We start from the raw sequence: 19,941 nt of genomic DNA, 5'->3' as shown, positions 1-19,941 counted from the left end.
TGCACTAAGTCATTACCTATAAACTGATATACCTTGGCTTTAAATCAACTTGTCTAGGTGCTAGCTACACAGGAGATGCAGCGGTGAAAAGGAGAGGTGGGAATAGTCCCGTAACTTCTACCTCACAGCTATTATACGTGTACTCAACCACTGAGATAGTTAACAATAGAGACAATAAAATAACTGAAAGTTTCTGACTTTCAGTTATTTTATTGGTTCTGGAGTGAAGGCGTAGGTCATCCCTAGCTTTGTTCCTACCGTGACGAGTGGGAATTTTTCTAAAATCTCAAGATGGACTGACTGAAGATAGCAGGAAGACGCTGGGTGCAGGCCACTATCAACTGGGCGATGTGGAAATCATTAGAGGAGGCCTTTGTTCAGCAGTGGACGTCCAGTAGCTAAAATGATGATGACGATGTTTCCTTACAGTATCCAATTCAATAGGCAGAAACTAAACGTAAACGAAGTGTCGCCTCTGTAATGGTATCATTATCTTTAACTCATAATATTTCGTGCGCTGTTGGATGACAGTTTTAAACTAGAGATGGGTATTTTTTTTATCGAATTAGAAAATACCAGTTGACGATTCTCAATGCGATTATCGATTACATTAGATTTTAATGGGAAAAAAAAAATTAATGGCTTAAGCATCAGTATGAAGCCCATACGCACTTGTAGCACAAGTAACACGATTAGCCTCAGTCCCCTCAGTTGTGAATTCGGAATCGCCAGTTGTAATTTTAAAATCGCATCACGGAGTGAAGTAACTGACACCAAAAAACGGCAGAGCGAAGTGATTTAGAATGTTTCAACTGCTACGTTTTGTCACTTGTCTAGGAGGGCTAATTTTAGTCTAAGGGAGGGGAGCTTAGATTACATTACAGGAAACGCACAATATAATAAAATAAAATAATAATAATAATAATAACCACGGAACAACCAGTTCCGAGAATCTTTAAGAAGAAAATATAAATAATAATAAATACTCTTTATTGTACACCACATAAAAAGAAACAGAAAGAAAATAATAAGAGAATAATGTAAATAGCTGAACCTTTTTGCTATTGAGCACCATGAAAATTTAACACAATTTAGCCGATTTGTTTATTTTCACAATCGTTTCACAATGTCTATGATGAGGCGACCGCAGGAACGTCACTATTCGTGCAATCCTATCAATGAAGTACGACATTTTCTGGTGCAGATTTTATCGCCATAAATTATGAAACTTGATAGTCATGGATTTGACTGACAGCTGTCCGTCAAATTCCCGCCCCGCACCCCGCACTGTACATATTTTGTTCGCGATGTCTGTTCTATACGTAGTAATATTACTTCAATGACCTGAAGACGGATTTTATGAAATAATAAAAAAAAGGGTCAAAGGTCTATACATTGACAGTTTCTGATTTCTTGATTCAGTGATTATTTTTAAAGGAATATTGCGCCAAAGAATAATGTTCGTCACTTAAAACCGTGTTGTTGCTTAATTTTGTGTCTGATTATGGCTGAATTTGTTTGGAAAAAAATATATTTTTATTTTTAACTACATTGTTTAGCTATCAAGAATTTATATTTAATAGTCAATGTTCGTATTGTGATATTGTCATCTCCACCTTGTATACATTTTTTCAAAATTTTTGATGCGCGAGGCCCCTTGTACCGCGAGGCCGTAGGCGGTGGCCCACGTCGCCTACGCCTTACGCCGCCTCTGTCCAGGAGAGATGACATCAATTACCCTCCACACAGTCCTAATTTAACCACTATGGGCTTTTTCCTATGGAATTAACTTAAATCTAAAGTTTAAGCCACTAAACCAACTTCCCTGGCGTATTTGAAAGAAAATATCCGTCATGAAATGGCAGCCATTACTGAGTTTACCTGCCTGAGCCGTCATAAGTGATTTTACTGTTCGATTAAATGAGTGCTACGAACGCGAGGGTCTACATTTGGACAATATTATTTTTATGAAATAAATTCCCAAAATGTGTACTTTAATAGTTACTAAACATTTTTTCGATACACGGCTTACTTTTTTTTTAATCGATCCACTTAATATAAACTTTCTTTTGAGACACCTTGTATTAGTGTCTTGGACTCCCCTGCACCTGCTGCTGGCTGGGCCTGATTCGTGAGGGAGTGAGAGGCACTATCGTGTACACACTGCGTCCCTTAAAGCTCCAATTTTTCCCTAGTTTTAGACTAGAGGACTACTAAATTATGTTTTCTCTTGTATCTTATCTATGTATTCGTAAAATCGTGTTTTGTTTCACCTACGCAGAATGCAGATAGGTAGGTACGTGTTTAAATTAATGCGAGACGGTTAGTTAATGCAAATAACTTTATTGAAATAACAACAGATTTCATACTTACTCGTACCTACCACCGTAATGCCATAAATATTATTAGATAAAACAATTCATATAATGTAGTTATAATACGTAACATAATTTTAATAATTATGTATTAAACAATGATAATTTATCAATCAGTTAAAAAGCAGGTTTGGTTAGTATCGAAATAATCGAAATCTGAAAGAGTTCAGAAAAAAATATTATCTTTCTTTAACTCGACTGAGGAAGACTCGTGCCAGAGCTCGTGCTCATGGTGTCATCAAGATAACGATTAGATTACAATCATATCGTTTATACGTTGGCAACAGCAGTAATAAGTTTTACGTATATGTCGATGCCTTTAAGAAAGATATCAGCCTTAAGAAACTCGTCGTGGTCGTGTAGTAGCACCGGTGTGTTGTTCATGGGGGAGTAGCCGAGGGCCGGGATCCCAACGCGTCGGATGTAACGGCTGTCGGTGCCGCCTGGGAAAATTCTGCAATCTAATTTCAACTTCCTGGAAAATAATCATTAAAATAAGTAATTTATCTTTACATAAGTAATAATGTACTTTACTGTGAGAGACAGCTTTTATCTATAAAGAGATTTCTTCCAGTCGGTCATGTTTACAAAGCTATTGGAGAAATTCGACATTTTCGGTTCTCCGGCGAACGTAACTTACATTTCATCAGCAGCGCTTTTGAATGCCATCCAAAATGGATTTGTATCATCCAGTTTCGTACATTCCACGTTAGGGTTTTTTTGTTCAAATTCAAAAGTTACACCATCGCCCGCTTCGCTACACCATCTTTTAATCTGAAATTTAGGAGGAGTCAAGAAAGAGTTGGTATAGATAGCTTTACAAACAGATTTACTCGCAAAAAATAAGTACTCACCATGTTTTCAAATTGTGTGTGGTCAACTGTAACAGCCAGTCTTATATCAAAAACGACTGTCAATTTTTCAGGTATCACGTTGGACTGAACTCCGCCCTGTAGTAGATTTAAAAAGTTAGTTAAGTAAATTGAGTAGTTTTACATAAGTAAATGTGTATTTTGACATAAAAAAGTGACATAATAACTTATACTTACTGCTTCTAGAAATTAAAGTTAATTACTTACGTATATTTGAGTCAGATTTACTGTTGTGACATCTCCAATAGTAAGTTTCGAGTCGCTTTCAAGTATTTTCTTTTGCTGCTCTCTCAAATCCATGAACTTATCAATTATGTACCTTAACTGAAATATAAATCATTAAGTTATGGGGCTTGTGTGTGGAATTTTGAAAAAAGACACCCCTCAGTAATTTTACTATGAGTTTACTACACAATTTTTACTATACTACAATTTATTTACTACAAAAGAAATACCTAACAAACAGGTTTTGGGGTATTAAGTAATTTAAAGCTGTTTGGTGATGGATAGTTAAAAGAACGCGAAGTTTTTAAGAATACATCTCCCGAGTATTATGATTCCGTATGCGGGTTATAGAAAATTTTGCTAATGTAGCTCTTGGTCTGCAACAAGTTTATAGTTACGTTACTGAACATTGTAGTTACCTACTTAATTACGAATTAGGTAGGCAAACTGCAATAGAAGTCGATATTCGATTTGATTTCTTTTTTATGTGCACGTTTTTGTTGGTAATGAAGAATGTTCACTAATTTTGTTTTTTAGCTTTCTGTATTCTCTGTTAAAAATAAAAAATGCACGTGAAAGAATTATTTCTATACGTCAATTAGTTTCCAAGATATTGAATTTTAAAAGTGCGGGCGGCGGCCGCCACGGTGGGCTGATATTAGAGCTTCATAGACTTAGCGTCGCTCAAAAATCAAGTGCCTAATTTTGAAAAAATAAATATGCCAATGTGTTCCTTTACCAAAAAGGAATATTTTATGTTATGTAACGTTTCTTGATAAAGTTATTATTTAATAAGTTATTGACAATTTCCTTTTTTTTTGTATGGAGCTCAACATTTATTTTTATTTTATTCGTTATTCTCAAACTTTCTTAAGAAATTGACTTTTGTATTATGTAATGCAACATATAAGCTATGTTATCACCAAGTGTCGCATTTCGGAAATCTTCGGAACATTGTCATTTTGGACTTTAAAATAAAAAAAAATAAAAACTTTAAATAACTGCCAAATTTTGTAAAAATAACTACGCCAATGTGTTCCTTTGCCAAAAAGAAATATTTTATGTTATGTTACTTTTCTTGATAAAGTTATTATTTAATAAGTTATTGACAATAATTACTTTTTTTTTGTATGGAGCTCAACATTTATTTTTATTTTATTCGTTATTCTTAAGCTTTCTTAAGAAATTGCTTTTTGTATTATGTAATGCATCATATAAGCTATATTATCACCAAGGGACGAATCCCGGAAACCCTCGGAACATTGTCATTTTCGACTTTAAAATAAAAAAAAAACGAAAAAGAAAACTGCAATGTTATGTACTTTCTTCCGTACTACCCTAACGAGGTGAAAAACTAAGCGCGTTTTTTATAGTGGTGTTCCCAGGAGGCCTAATCCACATGATTACTAAGGTTACTATAATACCTATAATATTTGTTTTATGGAAATTAAGCCAGTTTGAAGTTAAGTTTATTGGTTAGACTCAAGAGCCACTTTCTGAATCTACAAAAGTAAATATTTCTTTCTCAGTATCAGCCTAGACATCAAATTGATCATTTGTAGTGGACTTTTTCGTGGTGTTAAAAACCTTTCTTGATGGCAATTACGTCTAAATTATTAATTTCTTTTGATATGGCTTTACAAATATCACATCGCTGTTTGTGCAGAGCTGCCATTTATCAACGATATTATTTTTCTATCTATCAAGTGAGAATCAGTTATTACGAGATTGTTTTGCTTCCAGAATTACGATCTATTAAATTTTCAATTTCCGCATCCATTAAGTTTTATCTGGAGACATCAAACCGAACGTTCATAATTGGGCACTTACAAGTTGCCCTAAAACGCTAGAATCATCATTTTTGCAAATTTTGTTTCGCAGACCAAACTATACTACGTACATGGAGCTCTATATACGTATATCCCTGCAAGCATACAAAATTATTGCTCACGGAAAATATATTTACTTCCAATCAGAAAGTAGGGGAGAGGGGGGCAGCTTTGGACAGGGGCAGCTTAGAACAAATGAATTTAAAAATCACTGGTTTAGGCTACAATGGTATAAATCATAATTTATATAGCCAGCACTGATGCGCATAGCCGTCACATCTCATTTTTAATATCTAACTGTAGGTTAACCGGCAAAAGTGGTTTTTTGTTTTTGACTGCCAATTTCGCACTTTTTTATTTTGGTTCTAAGGATTTTGTGGACGTAGTTTTATAAAATAGTGAGTGGTTTGTTTACTATATGGAAGTTTAAATAGTTTCAATGAAGATTTGATAAGAAATTGCGATATAAAAGTATGTTCCGTTATTAAATTTATGTTTTTTTCTGGAAATATACCCATGGGGCAGCTTTGAACGAATTGGTTGGGGCACCTTTGAACTTTATAAATTTTCTTTTTTAAGTGGTATTATGAAACCTTAAGCTTTCTAATACTTCGTAGAAGGTTTTTACATAAAAAATAAGCAGATTGCTTTACTGTGACAGATAAAATTTCAAGCTGGGTGAAGTCCGGGCAAAAGCTAGTTTTAGTAGTTGATTGATATTTTTTAAATTATGCAGTTTTGTCTTTGATGTGTCATTAAACAGAAAGTTTATTAGTATTTAGTTAATTGATATATCTTATATTTACTTTTTTTTTAAATAATATCCCTAAGTTTTGTGTTACTTTGTACAGAGTGATGTAAAATAAAATAAACATGTTAAATTGATCCCAAATGACACTGATAATTTAAAATTTTGTTTATTAATTATTTTAAAAATACACATTCATAAATATTCAGTTTTATTTCATTGAAAAAAATACTAATTCAAAACTGCCCCAGGCGTGTTCAAGGCTGCCCCGACTACGGGGCAGTTTTGAACGTTTACAGGTCTGTGCAAAAATCTAAATATCTTAATAAGCGTTCATGAATAATTAAGAAGAACATCATTATTTTGTTGTGTGATAACCATGACCTCTATCTAGGAAGAAAAAATTAATGAAATCGTTCAAATTTGGAAGATATTTAATAAAGTATGAAAATTGTTCAAAGCTGCCCCCCTCTCCCCTACTACACCATGCTCGAATTTTGCAGGAGAGCAACTAATGAAGATATTTTACACAATTTATTTTTAAAATCTGATTCTCAGATATAGATAATAATATAAACTTCATAGAAAACACAAAGTTTTATCAACAGCAGCAAAAAGTTAATTAATAAATGATCAATTTGATAATGAGGCTGATACCGATACTGAAAGAAAGCTTTACTTTGGTAGATATTAGCCTATTTCACGGTTCAGAAACTGACTCTGAATAACCAATAAACTTAACTTCACACTGGCTTAATTTCCATAAAACAATTTTAATAATCTTACAAGTGGATTAGGCCTCCTGGGAACACCACTATAAAAAACGTGCTTAGTTCTTCACCTCGTTAGGGTAGTACGGAAGAAAGTACATAACATTGCACTTATTTTTTTTCGTTTTTTTTTATTTTAAAGTCGAAAATGACAATGTTCCGAGGGTTTCCGGGATTCGTCCCTTGGTGATAATATAGCTTTTATGATGCATTACATAATAAAAAAAGCAATTTCTTAAAAAAGTTTAAGAATAACGAATAAAATAAAAGTAAATGTTGAGCTCCATACAAAAAAAAGGAAATTGTCAATAACTTATTAAATAATAACTTTATCAAGAAAAGTTACATAACATAAAATATTTCTTTTTGGCAAAGGAACACATTGGCGTAGTTATTTTTACAAAATTTGGAAGTTATTAAAATTTTTTATTTTTTTTATTTTAAAGTCCAAAATGACAATGTTCCGAAGATTTCCGAAATGCGACACTTGGTGATAACATAGCTTATATGTTGCATTACATAATACAAAAGTCAATTTCTTAAGAAAGTTTGAGAATAACGAATAAAATAAAAATAAATGTTGAGCTCCATACAAAAAAAAAGGAAATTGTCAATAACTTATTAAATAATAACTTTATCAAGAAACGTTACATAACATAAAATATTCCTCTTTGGTAAAGGAACACATTGGCATATTTATTTTTTCAAAATTAGGCACTTGATTTTTGAGCGACGCTAAGTCTATGAAGCTCTAATATCAGCCCACCGTGGGCCGGCCCGCCATTTTATGCGCGTGACGTCATATTACAGTGACTGGCTCATATTTGTATGGGTGGAATCTTGCAAGCTGAATTAAGACCCACTTCCAGGCAACCGATTAAGCTGAAATTTCGCAAACACATGTGATTTGGATGACCATGCAATATTATGATGACATGGAGCTGATCTGATGATGGAGCTGGAAGGTGGGCATAGGAACTCTATAAGGGTCATTCCACAAAAATATGTCAACTCGTAGTCCGCGCCACATTTCACATGAAATATTTGTTAATATTTTATTCCAAAATTGTTAAATAACAGCTCGCAATGTGCTTTATTCATCACCCATTTATATTTTTTGAAACTATTTTTAAAACATCTTAAATTCCTTTTGAATGACCCAAAACGTCATTCCCTAGGCATGTCCGTACTCCAAAAGTTTGTGTTTTGGGACCCACATTTATAAAAACATCAACTTTATCCTTTGTTTTAATTAACGAATAATCTATTTAAATGTATATTACACCAAATTCTATTAATATTTTGCGGTTTCAATAAACAATAATTTGATTTTCTTTAGTTGAAAAAGAGTCTACAGTTTTTAGCGTCATTCCCTCGCCACGCACTGATTTTATAATTTTGCGCTTTAATATGTAATTAGAGTGAATGATATTTAGTTGAGTTTAAAGTACGATACGAAGTTATCCTCAGACCATACTGGCTTTGCGGTAGCCGTTTTTTGAATTAGTGCAAACGTGCCAGTTGTTACCGAAACATGTGTTATTCCAGTCACTTCGTCAGTCCCTAGTTGAGTAGCTTTATTGATTATAATAGGAAATTGTATATAATTTAATAGTATTTACGTGTGGTTTTTTGGCTATTTTCGGCACATCGTATTAAGCATCTTATAATATAAAGTTAATCTGCATTTGTGTTAAGTTTTACTCCAAATCGTCAGTCCCTAGAGCGTCAGGCCCTAGCTTTAAACGGCACTTGGGACTAAATTACTAGTTAGGGAATGATGTTTTTTATATAGTGATAATAACAAAACAACTACATTATGTGTATTAACTTATCTATAAATGTTAAGGTTAAAAGTTTTATACTTTATTAGAAGTCATATAGGAGTAATGTAGTATGAAAAAATTGAAAATTATAATTTCTCCTAAAATAAAGCATAAAGTGACTGGCCCTTTTAGACATAACATAATTAATTAATAAACAATAATTTACACTAATAAAGTATTCAAAAGCATCTTAAAAAAGTTACGGACAAAATGACGTCGAAAATATACAGATTTTTATGGAATGACCCATAATAAAACGACTTAAATCCATCGAGTTTGGGTTCGTTCGTTTTGTATTGACGAGTACTTTAATTCTATATAGTAATCAGGGTCTAATGATGGAGCTGGAAGGTAATTCGCAATAAAACGACTTAATCGCATCAAGTTTGGGTTTGATTCAATTTTAATTTCTGTGATGGGTCTGGGTGTTAATATGTATAATAAGTTTGTATTTACAAAAAAAAATGTATTTAAGTATGTTTTTAGCCGTTTTCTAGTAAGCGGATACTGTGAATGTACGTCACGCGGGGTCACGTGACCGTCGGCGGCACTCAATATTTAAGCGAACTTTGAATGCCTATAAAATCATAACTACTGGGTATTTTTGAATGAAATAAAAACTAATGTATTTGTAAATGTAAAAGCCTAACTGTAACAAAGGTTTCAAGTGATTTTGCATACCTAGTAACATTCTCAATTACCTATTACGACCTAAGTAGTGGGTTATTGTTAAACCTAATGCATCCTAACAATTTATTTAACCAGGTACAAATAATAATTTAAAAGTGATTACCTTTTCACCAGCAGTGTTATGTATGAGTAAAGATCCGTGACCGGGTTGTCCAGTGCAGTGAACATGAGTTTCTGAAATAATTAGGTAAGTAAGTATATCATTGGTGAAGTAGGCTAAAGTAACAATTGAAAAATTCAGTAGACTGGGAGTAGGCTCGAGCCTGCGTACTTAGATGATACAGCTAGTGATTTTTTTATTACTTATCCGAAAAATAGAATAGGTAATTATGAGTAGTACCTCCGCACGAAAAAATTTCGTTTTCAGATCGTTTGCGCGTATTTGACTAAATTCGATACCAAACCTTCGAATTCAACCTTGACTGTCAAAATTAGATTCGTTTTCATAGGTACCTACTCAATCTTTTAATGGCCTTTCGAAGTCGTTTTCGTGCTAGAGGTACTTATTGAAAAAAAAATAAGGTGTATAACTCACGCCAAATGCTCCTTTCTCCATTAAAAATAATAAAATCTTCAGTTGGATTAGCCATTCCTTCGTCCAGAGCAAATCCCACGTTTAATTTCTTAAAATCTTCAGTCAGAACAAATTTTTCCATGCCATCATGTCCCCCGATTTCCTCATCTATTAAATCAATAAATACTTACACAATTATTTAGGATCAAATCAGAATTATTCTACGAGGACACTTATGTTAATTAATGAACGATCAAATTAATAGATAGGTACTATCCGGAAATTATAAGCTTCACCTTAGGTAAGTAGTATCACACGAACGGCTTGTCGTCACGACTTTTCTTGCCTTTTGGACTCAATTGTCCTGAATTCGTGATTGGTAAAGGTGTCAGATGGAATGATCCCACATCTTATGATGTAGGGAATTACGTACTACTGGTACTACCAGGTAAGTTAGATACCTACTGTGATTCTCATAAGATAAAAGTAGGGAGGAACGGTATTCACCCACCTGGCACAAAGGAGATGTGTAATGTTCTCTTTAGGTTTACTCCTGATTCTTTTAGCCTCCTAATAGCTTCCAGATACTGAATACCAACACACTTCATGTCTTGAGACCCTCGGGCAAAAATTTTGCCCTCTTTGTCGATATGCCCGCTAAAGGGTGGATACGTCCAGCTATTCTGAAACATTTAAAAACTTTGATAACTTCAACTAAGAAGTTACGACTCAGTGAAGCGACTCGCTTCCGAATTCCAAACGAATCCTCTCATTTTCTTGTGAATATAAGCAGCATTAGTCACCCAAAAAAAATATAATAATCATCATCATGCCACAATATTACCTCAAAGACGGGTACGACGTCCATGTGCGAGTTCAGCAGGACTGAAGGAAGTGATATATCCTGCCCAAGCCACGTCAAAACCACGATAGGCTTTGTTTTTACCACTTCATAGATTTTTATTGATAGACCAATTTCTGTGGCCTGTTTTCGAAGGAACTCGACACACCTGCCTAAAAAGAGATAGGTATTGGAAACATGGTTATCGGTTAATAATAGGTAAATAAACCACCACAATTATTATAACAGTGTTCCATTTAGATTTTTTAGAGTAATCGAATATAATGTATGGCAGAGGAGGGGGCAATGCCCATGGCCCTAAGTACTTAACTAAACAAAATCTCACTACTATAAGTAGATACGTCGTGTATAATAGTTACATTACTAAAATTACCTAGATTGACACTTATCCAATTTATAATATCATTCACTCGCCCGACTAGCACCGAGGCGAGGGTCCTATCATGATCTAATTTGCTACATCCTACGCGCGGAATAAACCTAGTTTCCTACCTACTATAGTAGGTACCTACCTATCTAGAAAATCTAGATGCGTGATTAAGTAGGTCTAATAATGATTAAAATTAATGAAGGAGGTATTTTAAATAATCTATGATAATGTTTACTGTCTTGTTTACCATTTAATTTTGGTTACTAACTTAATTACTGTGTACAAACTTGTAATTAGGAAGTTTCCTAGTAAACGAGGTAGTAATACTAGTAGTACCTACCTACCTATCACAGAACAATATTATGTAGGTACCTAACGCTGTCAGAGGTTACGGGTTCGATTCCCGTACAATCACAGAACATAGCTGTATGTTTTGTGCGTACATAACTACCTACAATACAAACATAAATTTACCGGAACTAATTAAGTATTTAAGAGAAAGATTTTTACAACAGTACCAGTAATGAATAATACAAAAATGAAATACAGTGTGTCAGATCACAGTGTCCGACCCGTTAGGGTGTAGTAAATGATCAATTTTATCGACAAATCCACTGGAATAAAACATTTCACAAGACAACTAGCCTAGGTGTTGTGATTAATTGAACATGACTATCAAACGCGAATTCATCCCGAATAAGTAATAGGTGGCCCTACTATTACGCCTAGGCTAGTTGACTTTAAAGCTAAGGTATTAACATCGGTTTTTAGGTAGGGTAAGTGCGCTAGTTTTCGTCCAATTATCGGAGTTGCCAACTTTGTGATGCGAAATGAATATCTTAAAATACCCTTACTCATATGTATCATAATTATGTCATTTTAGTCCTTATATAGTCTACTTTACGTTAATATTATATGACAATAAGTAAATACCACGGGTTTTTTTATAAAAAATATTTTATGCAAAAGAGGCGATTTCACTAGTTTTCGTCCAAAAAAATCAGTTTTCGTCCTAGTGTACGCTATTTTTCGACCACTGTGTAGAAAAAAGAGTGCAGTTGAATTATTAACTTAAAACCAATTCTGCAATACAGTAACTATGGATTGTTACTTTCAAATGATATCAAAAAGATTTAAATAAGTTTCTTACCTAAATTTAGGAAAATATTGCAATAGGTCGAAGGACAAATGGACGAAAACTAATCTACAGGAATAGCTAATTTTAGTTTTCGTCCACCCCAGTGCTTGCTCATGACGTCATGGACGAAAACACAACAACGTTTAAAGCTGTTTTTTGTTTTCGTCCACATCTTTTTAACGGTTTTTATGGGTTTATCACTGTTAAAAAGTGGACGTAAACTAAAATGTTTAATGTAATAGCAATAAAGATCATATTGGAAGAAAAAACATTGTATTTTGTAGGTCCGTTGAAGTAAAATGATTATTAAAAATATTAACTAGGTGTCAGGGTTTCCGTCCACGTGGACGAAAACCAAAATCTTGCAAAATTGTTATGCTAGTATTAGTCCACTTAATTATGTAAGATTTCTATACAAAAACTTTAACCTTAAAATAGTGTTTATTATGCTAATAATTAGACATACGTGCCAAAACATTACGTAAAGTAGCTAAAACAGTAATTAAACATACCATGAAAGTTTTTTTCCTAACTTGACGTTTTCCATTCACCTGTGTGCAGCAACAACTTCCGTAGATTTTTTTGGAGTTATTACTTGTCAAATTACATTTTCATGCAGGCAGAACTGTTACTTAGATATTATAGATTATAGTATTCTAATTTTCCGTATTTGTTTGTGGCAAGTTGGTCAAATGGACGAAAACAGGAGCTGGACGGAAAACCGGCGCAATTACCCTACTTAATGACTAAAGTGGAAAAAAAATTGGCCAAGTGCGTGTCGTGCCACACGCAGTGTAGGGTTCCTTAGTTGTCCGTTGTTACCACAATATATTTCAGAAGCAAGCAATTACTTCATCTAAAGTCACTTTTCATATTTTCTCCTAAGGATTTTAATTACTGGTTAAGAAATTTTATAATAGGTACATGGGTCAAATGACTATTACTCTAAACTAAGTAACTGATGTATCTTAACCGTATAGTAGTTATAGTCAATATTATATTTATATAAAACGTTATTAAAGATTTTTAATATTGATATGCGTCACTATAAGATGCTGTTAATTATTACGTAACAACTTAATGGTTCGAGTACGGACATTCCAGACACAATTGATTTTCAATTGTTATGGACCACGATCGTGGTCTTAGGGACTGGACGTATTTAAGACAGAAAGTCGCTTAAGTAGAGACTGAATAAATTAATAACCGACTTGGTATTACATGGATCTGTTTACCGTTTTGTCGACGTGATTAATACATACCTCCACAAAATTACAGCTCTTCTCTGGTGCTAATAGTTTCCAAGCAAAACCTCGGACAGACAGACATATCGAAACTATAAGGGTTCCTTGTCAGGATTATGGAACCCTAAAAAGGTGTGTTCACCATCTAGTTTTTTTGTACCTAGCATTCAAAAATTTATCATTTTTATGTTTCATGTGTTTTTTAAAGATTTTAATGGGAGTTTTTGATAAACTGTTCCACTGTTCGGTGACAGCTAGGTCAGTCGGGGTGCAAAACTAGGGGCTAGTTGGGAGGGTGCAGGAGACTTCTTACAAGAAGGGGGCTGGAAGATTTTGTGTGGAGCTGGTTGGAGACGGGAGGTGATGGAATGACTTCCAATGAGAGAAAAGAAAGTTAGAACGACGTTAGGCTCATTTTTCATTTGTTAAATTTACTGCTAAGTAACTGCCGAACTTATTAATAAACATGCATTTTGTAATTTTTACTAAAATTACTAATACAAAAGCTTAGTTTAATGCATCACATTCGTTAAAGTTGTCGAACAATCTTTGAAAATTGCCGCCCACACGATCCATGCTAAGATGACGGTTCAGTTGATGAGAGTTGATAAACACCGTAGCACTGTGTGAGTGATCGCTTTTACATAAATATGGCAACTTGTAGAGAAAACTAAAGTTATAATAAGTTTCTGTATCTCTCCATTAAAGGTAGCTAGTACACAGTGCTATCTAACAGTTACGTTAAATTAATAAACTGACATGAATTCATATGTAAGTACTTAGATTTATTTATTTTTCTCAACCTGTAGTAATCCTTATCTGTGTATGTATAGTAATCTATGTTCTCCACATAGGTAGGTACATTATTGTAGCAAGATTGTAGCTGTTTTCCTCGATCAAAACAAAAGACGTGAGTTGTGTTGTGAAACACAATGCTATTGACGAACTACTTAGTTAATAAAGTTATCACACACATTAGATGTAAGTACTTACCATAATCAATATTTGGCTGCACGCTTGGAATCCTTAAGTATTCAATAAAATTTCCTACGGCTGGGTTATTTTGGTAGTTGGTGGCCATCGCAACTTCACGCTTCGAGCTCTATCGTGAGAATGATAATAAAACGTTGCTTCGGGAGCCGCGTAGCCGTCGCGTGCGCATATTATCATTGGGTACATTTGTGTCTATGTTACGGTTAATGTGATAAATTGAAAATTATTAATAATAACCGGTTATTATGAATAATTACCGACAGTCGCGGTAAAAGTGATAAATTAATCACATTTAACAGTGATTATTTAATAATTCAACCTTAGTACTAACAAATTTCTTAAAAGAGAACAACATCTTGTGTACGTGCTCGTGTACAGCCAAACTTTTGAACGTTTTGATATCATTTAATATAATTTGGCATAATGAGTTTGGAATGTTTCTTGCATAATATTACTTTTCCATGATGCCTATAACATAATGTTTTGATTTAAAGTGAAAAATAGGTTAAGGTGCGGCGGGGGTGGCCCTTGGGCCACCCCTAAGCCGCCTATTTAGTTTTATACACACATAAATGACCTCATATTAATCACATTAACCAAATCATGCGGTAATTATTCATAATAACCGGAGATTATTCATAATTTTCACATTTATCACTTTGACCGTAACATCTATACTAATGTTGAAGATAAAGAGTTTGTTTGTTTACTTGAACATGATTAGCATGTTGAACTACTGGTCTGATTTGAAAAATTATTTTTGTGTTGGATAGCCCATTTATCGAGGAAGCTTTAGGCGCTATAACAACAGCTAATAGGAACGGACGGAGCAGTAAAGAAAAATCCCACCAAAAACATTCTGTAAAAAACTAGCCAAGTCTCGATGGAGCTGCTTGTTTATCTCTTAAAAGTAATGAAATCTAGACAAAGTCGTGCCAAGTCTATGGTTCCTTACTGCAATTTTTTTATTATTATAGTTAGTGTTGTGTGACTTGGCCTTGACAACAAAGCAAAAGTTGTTTTAATAACTTAACCTTAGCCATCCTCACCATAATAAACGAAATTAACGAAATTCAAATATTTACACAACATTCAACTTAATCGACGTGGCGATCTAGAAAGGAAAAAAAATCTGGACACCGCGGTGCAGAAAAATGACGCTCAAAGTGCTAGCGCCATCTAGCGGTGAGCGGTATAGGCGAACACCACGGTGCCGGTGTGGCGCTAGTAGTATGAATGTGGTGTTACTCCAGATCTTCGATTTTCCTAGTTTTTATAGTTTTCTCTTTATGTAGTCATTAAACCCTAACTCTGTACCAAATTTCGGCTCTCTGAGTTGAGTTTATGGGAAGTACTAGTTCTATTTTCTATTAGGTAAGGAAACTCATGTGGGTTTTCAAATCTCTGAGGCATGTCATGTGTACCGCACTACTGAACATAATATATATCGCACTAGCTCAGTCCGTAATAACCTATTGCATCCCAGTATGGGGAGGAGCAGCGAAGTCATATTTTATAGAATTAGAACGAGCTCAAAGGTCCCTGATTAAGGTAATGTACTGTAAGCCCTTTAGATTCTCTACCGATGCCCTATATAAAACCTCCAAACTACTTACTGTCAGGAAACTATATATTTTGCATTTGACACTAAGATATCATAAAACGCTACCTCTTGATAATGCTAAACTCAGTAAAAGAAGGTGCGATATCGTGGCCCCTACCTATCCTTCGCGAACTGTCTTTGCCACTCGGCAAAACTTATCTCAAGCCCCACACGTTTATAATAAAATTAATCGCATTCTTAATTTTACCCCAAGTTACTGTTTGAGTGTAAGAAATGTCTCACTGATTGGCTTTTTACACTCGATTACGTTGAGGTGGAAAATATTTTCGTAAGAATTAGATGAAGTTGAAATTGACACACAACATAACATACACATCACACCCATGCACATTTGCCTCACATCTACATACATATTTTATACTCTCATCACACCCATGCACACTTACCTCACTTGTACATTTACATACAATATACTCACATTACACCCATGCATACTTACCTCACATTTACATACATATACTCACATCACACCCATGCACACATACCTCACATTTACATACATACACACCACACCCATGTACACTTACCTCACATTTACAAACATATTTTATACTCGCATCACACCCATACTCACATACTAACATTTACATACATATACCTACTCATATCACACCTAAGGACACTTACCTCACATTTACATACATACACATCACACCCATGCACACTTACCTCAATTATAACCTTGTGTACTTAACAATGTTATTACCTACTACTAGCAAATCTATCACGTAAATCTAAACGAATTTGTAACTAAGGTGGAAGAGCGAGGTACTCCCAACACAAGTATCTTACGATTACTTTCTGGGAGACCCCGGTAACTTTATTGTAAATGATTTACAGAAATAAACAATTATTCGGCATGTGACGATGCACAGCATCTGGTGAGAGATGCGTCTACTTCCGGTGTAGTTTTTTACCATTTTATACCTTAAATGACGTCATTTCCGCAATTATTTAATAGGAATTGATTTGACTTACTTCCGTTTGCCGCCATTTTAGTCACCTGGGGGCGAGCTTGCTCGGAGTTCTTCATAGCGTCTTTAACCAGGCCTGTTCATCTCCGCGAGTTTACATCGAAAACAAAACACGCACGATTGCCCCCTACAAGAGTACTATTCGACAAGGCCTCACATACGAGCGAACATTGACTCACGCACGCGTATTCTTGTGTATGATGGAAAAAAATAAAGAAAATGGTGTACTAAATACTGTGCAGTATTTAACTGCCTAAATAATAATAAAAACACAGAATGTACTTTTTTAAGTTGCCTGAAGACACTGAGAGGTATATAAGTAGTTAATATTATTCATGATAATTCATGCTAAATCATGTATTTCCTCCGCCATTTTCTGCAGATTGGCACCTCACGTCACATCATTTTACCGAAGTCAGCCCTATAGCTTCGGCGCAGTACCGATCACTGACGTTTGTCAACAAAACTTCTGACAAACTTGCTTGACTCTTGAGACAAGCTAAATTACACCATATTGTTAATGACATTGAGCATACATTTTTTTAAATACCTTCGCGAAGTAAAACTTCTGTACGTAGTACTTATTATTATTCTGTGCTTTAACTTCCAAACTAGCAACATCGTAAGCAGAAACTCTGCTCAGATTTTTACTGAAATAATTTATCTCTCAACGTTCTTATACTAAGTTTAAAATTAAAAAGTGCAATTGACCGCGCGTGTGTGACCGCGAACTACATGTACGTGATGGTGGTTGGCGCCAAAGGGGACGAGTGTCTTCCGGACGACGAGCAGGTAGGTGGACCCAGAGCGTCGGATACCGGAGAAACTCGGACCCCGGCGAGATTCAAAACGGATGAAACGAGGTACGTGGGATTCTGATAGCTTTAACACTCTTTTCGATCAAATGAGCATTCTCGCGAATCTCTATATTGTATAAATAGATTGAATAACGTACCCACAACCATCTTATACAATTTTAACGGCGGCCCCGTCAGCCCCAATCGCAAACATTACCAATCAAAATACGTTGTTAGCATCACCACAATCGAACGATAACTCTTTCTGGTACGAGTTTCTTAATAAATACTCATTTAAAAAGGCTCATTGTGCTCATAAAATAAAGCACCTACAAATGCTTTACCACATCAACAAAGCACTTTAAACTACAACTATTAGTAGACTGGGTGGCCACCCCCAACACTGAGCCAGCTTACAGCTTGAATTATTAAATTCTAATGTTTTTTGCAAATCATGAAGCTTAATAAGTATGACAAAATGTGCTAAGTGCATCGAACATGTATACTTCTATTTTGCAACAACATATAAATTGTAATGTGACATGCAATAAACGTTTTTGAATTTGAATTTGAACATGTCACGAGCGTATCCTGACTAAAATTCCTAATAACCATTGTGCGAGGAGCACCCTCCCAGTGCTGGATTTTTGTTCGGCAAAATCACCCTGTGCTCGTACTGGTGATATCTAAAAAATAATCCGACCTTGGTTCTCTAGCCGGTCACTTCAAGCAAAATCAAAACATAATAATATTTTTATTTGCTTAGACTGATTAAATTAGTTCTTACAAATCGTCAAATACTAATAAAACAAAAAGCCAAGGATTCCAAATCAGTCCCTTCAGGTCCCCTTGACGACCAATAAGTCAAATGACCATCCACTCAGCAAATTCTATGGAAGCTGCCTTTGAGCGTACCTATCTTGGGCATTGGCAGGCGTCATCATTCTGCGGAGGTCAACCTTTTACCTGACAATGGTTCCAGGGATGCGTCTGCCATTCACCTCCAAGCCGGTGCTTGCCCCTGCACCTGCAACGCCGTGCTTTATTCAGCGTCTTAACACTCTTGACTGTCTAGCGCTGACCAAATAAGAATAGCAAAGTCAAGTGACTTTCCACTCAGCAAACTCTACGGAGGCTGCCTTTGAGCGTATCTTAGGCAGTGGTAGGCGTCATCAGACTGCGGAGGTCAACCTGTTACCTGACAATGGTTCCAGGGATGCGTCTGCCATTCACCTCCAAGCCGGTGCTTGCCCCTGCACCTGCAACGCCGTGCTTTATTCAGCGTCTTAACACTCTTGACTGTCTAGCGCTGACCAAATAAGAATAGCAAAGTCAAGTGACTTTCCACTCAGCAAATTCTACGGAGGCTGCCTTTGAGCTAGAGGTGGGCGCCACGCCGGCGCGCCGCCGCCGCCGCGAATTTTTTCACGCCGCCACCGCCGACGACCAGCTATCGGCGCGCCGATATTGATATTGTACCAACTATTTACAATTTATTTTAATCCTATACTGTACTTTCTGGTTTCGTGTTTCAAACGCAGAAGAACTAACTATAATATTTATTCTTTAATGCCATATAAATTGGTACACAAGGCGAACTTAGTGCCGTTGATATACTGATAAATTGATTGAATAACTTAATACTAACAGTTAATCCAGTACATTATTCAAGTTGCTGCTTGGTCTAGCTAGTAAATAATTGATCGCGAGAGGCGCCGCTCCCTCTTGCTGGCAAGAAAAAAATCGCCGCCTTCGTCTGGCAGACAACCTACACTATTGGACTATACTTTAAGAGAATCACTCACACAGAGATTGGCAAATATGTCTCGGAATGCAAATGGGAACCACAAACTCTGGAAGGCAACAAAGTACATCCCTCAAAGTGTTCTCCGCCTATTAGGTTCGGTAATACATGAGTGCGAACTGACAAGAAAAATCTCAGACCTTTGCTACGTGACAAGCCGGTTTATTTAAACCCAACGACACGGATAATCCAAAAAATCCACAATTCAATTAAAAAAATAAGATCAAGTACCTATTGAACTTGATCCGAGACTTGCAGCTATGCCTGCCTTTGATTCCTACTGATA

At 35.3% G+C, this 19,941-nt stretch overlaps 1 protein-coding gene across 1 annotated transcript; it reads right to left on the bottom strand.

Annotated features, from left to right (window-relative positions):
- Positions 1–2,327: 2,327 nt before the first annotated feature.
- On the bottom strand, positions 2,328–14,585 carry LOC135072539 (aminoacylase-1-like). Its single transcript, XM_063966487.1, has 9 exons — positions 14,457–14,585; positions 10,694–10,863; positions 10,361–10,532; positions 9,871–10,017; positions 9,439–9,509; positions 3,455–3,571; positions 3,230–3,325; positions 3,016–3,149; positions 2,328–2,850 (listed from the first exon to the last, which is right to left on the bottom strand). The coding sequence occupies exons 1-9, from the start codon at positions 14,542–14,544 to the stop codon at positions 2,646–2,648; spliced, it is 1,200 nt and encodes a 399-aa protein (XP_063822557.1). The 5' UTR covers positions 14,545–14,585; the 3' UTR covers positions 2,328–2,645.
- Positions 14,586–19,941: the final 5,356 nt, after the last annotated feature.

Source organism: Ostrinia nubilalis, chromosome 6 (genome assembly GCF_963855985.1).
Source record: "Ostrinia nubilalis chromosome 6, ilOstNubi1.1, whole genome shotgun sequence".
Taxonomy (NCBI): Eukaryota; Metazoa; Arthropoda; class Insecta; order Lepidoptera; family Crambidae; genus Ostrinia; species Ostrinia nubilalis.
This window is presented reverse-complemented; position numbering and strand designations above follow the sequence as displayed.

Excerpts from the sequence above, each read along its gene's own strand:
- LOC135072539 (XM_063966487.1), bottom strand. The coding sequence starts at position 14,544 with ATGGCCACCAACTACCAAAATAACCCAGCCGTAGGAAATTTTATTGAA. Across the intron at positions 3,150-3,229 it reads ACACACAATTTGAAAACATG|ATTAAAAGATGGTGTAGCGA; the intron begins GTGAGTACTTAT and ends CCTAAATTTCAG. Across the intron at positions 2,851-3,015 it reads AAAAGCGCTGCTGATGAAAT|GAAGTTGAAATTAGATTGCA; the intron begins GTAAGTTACGTT and ends ATTATTTTCCAG.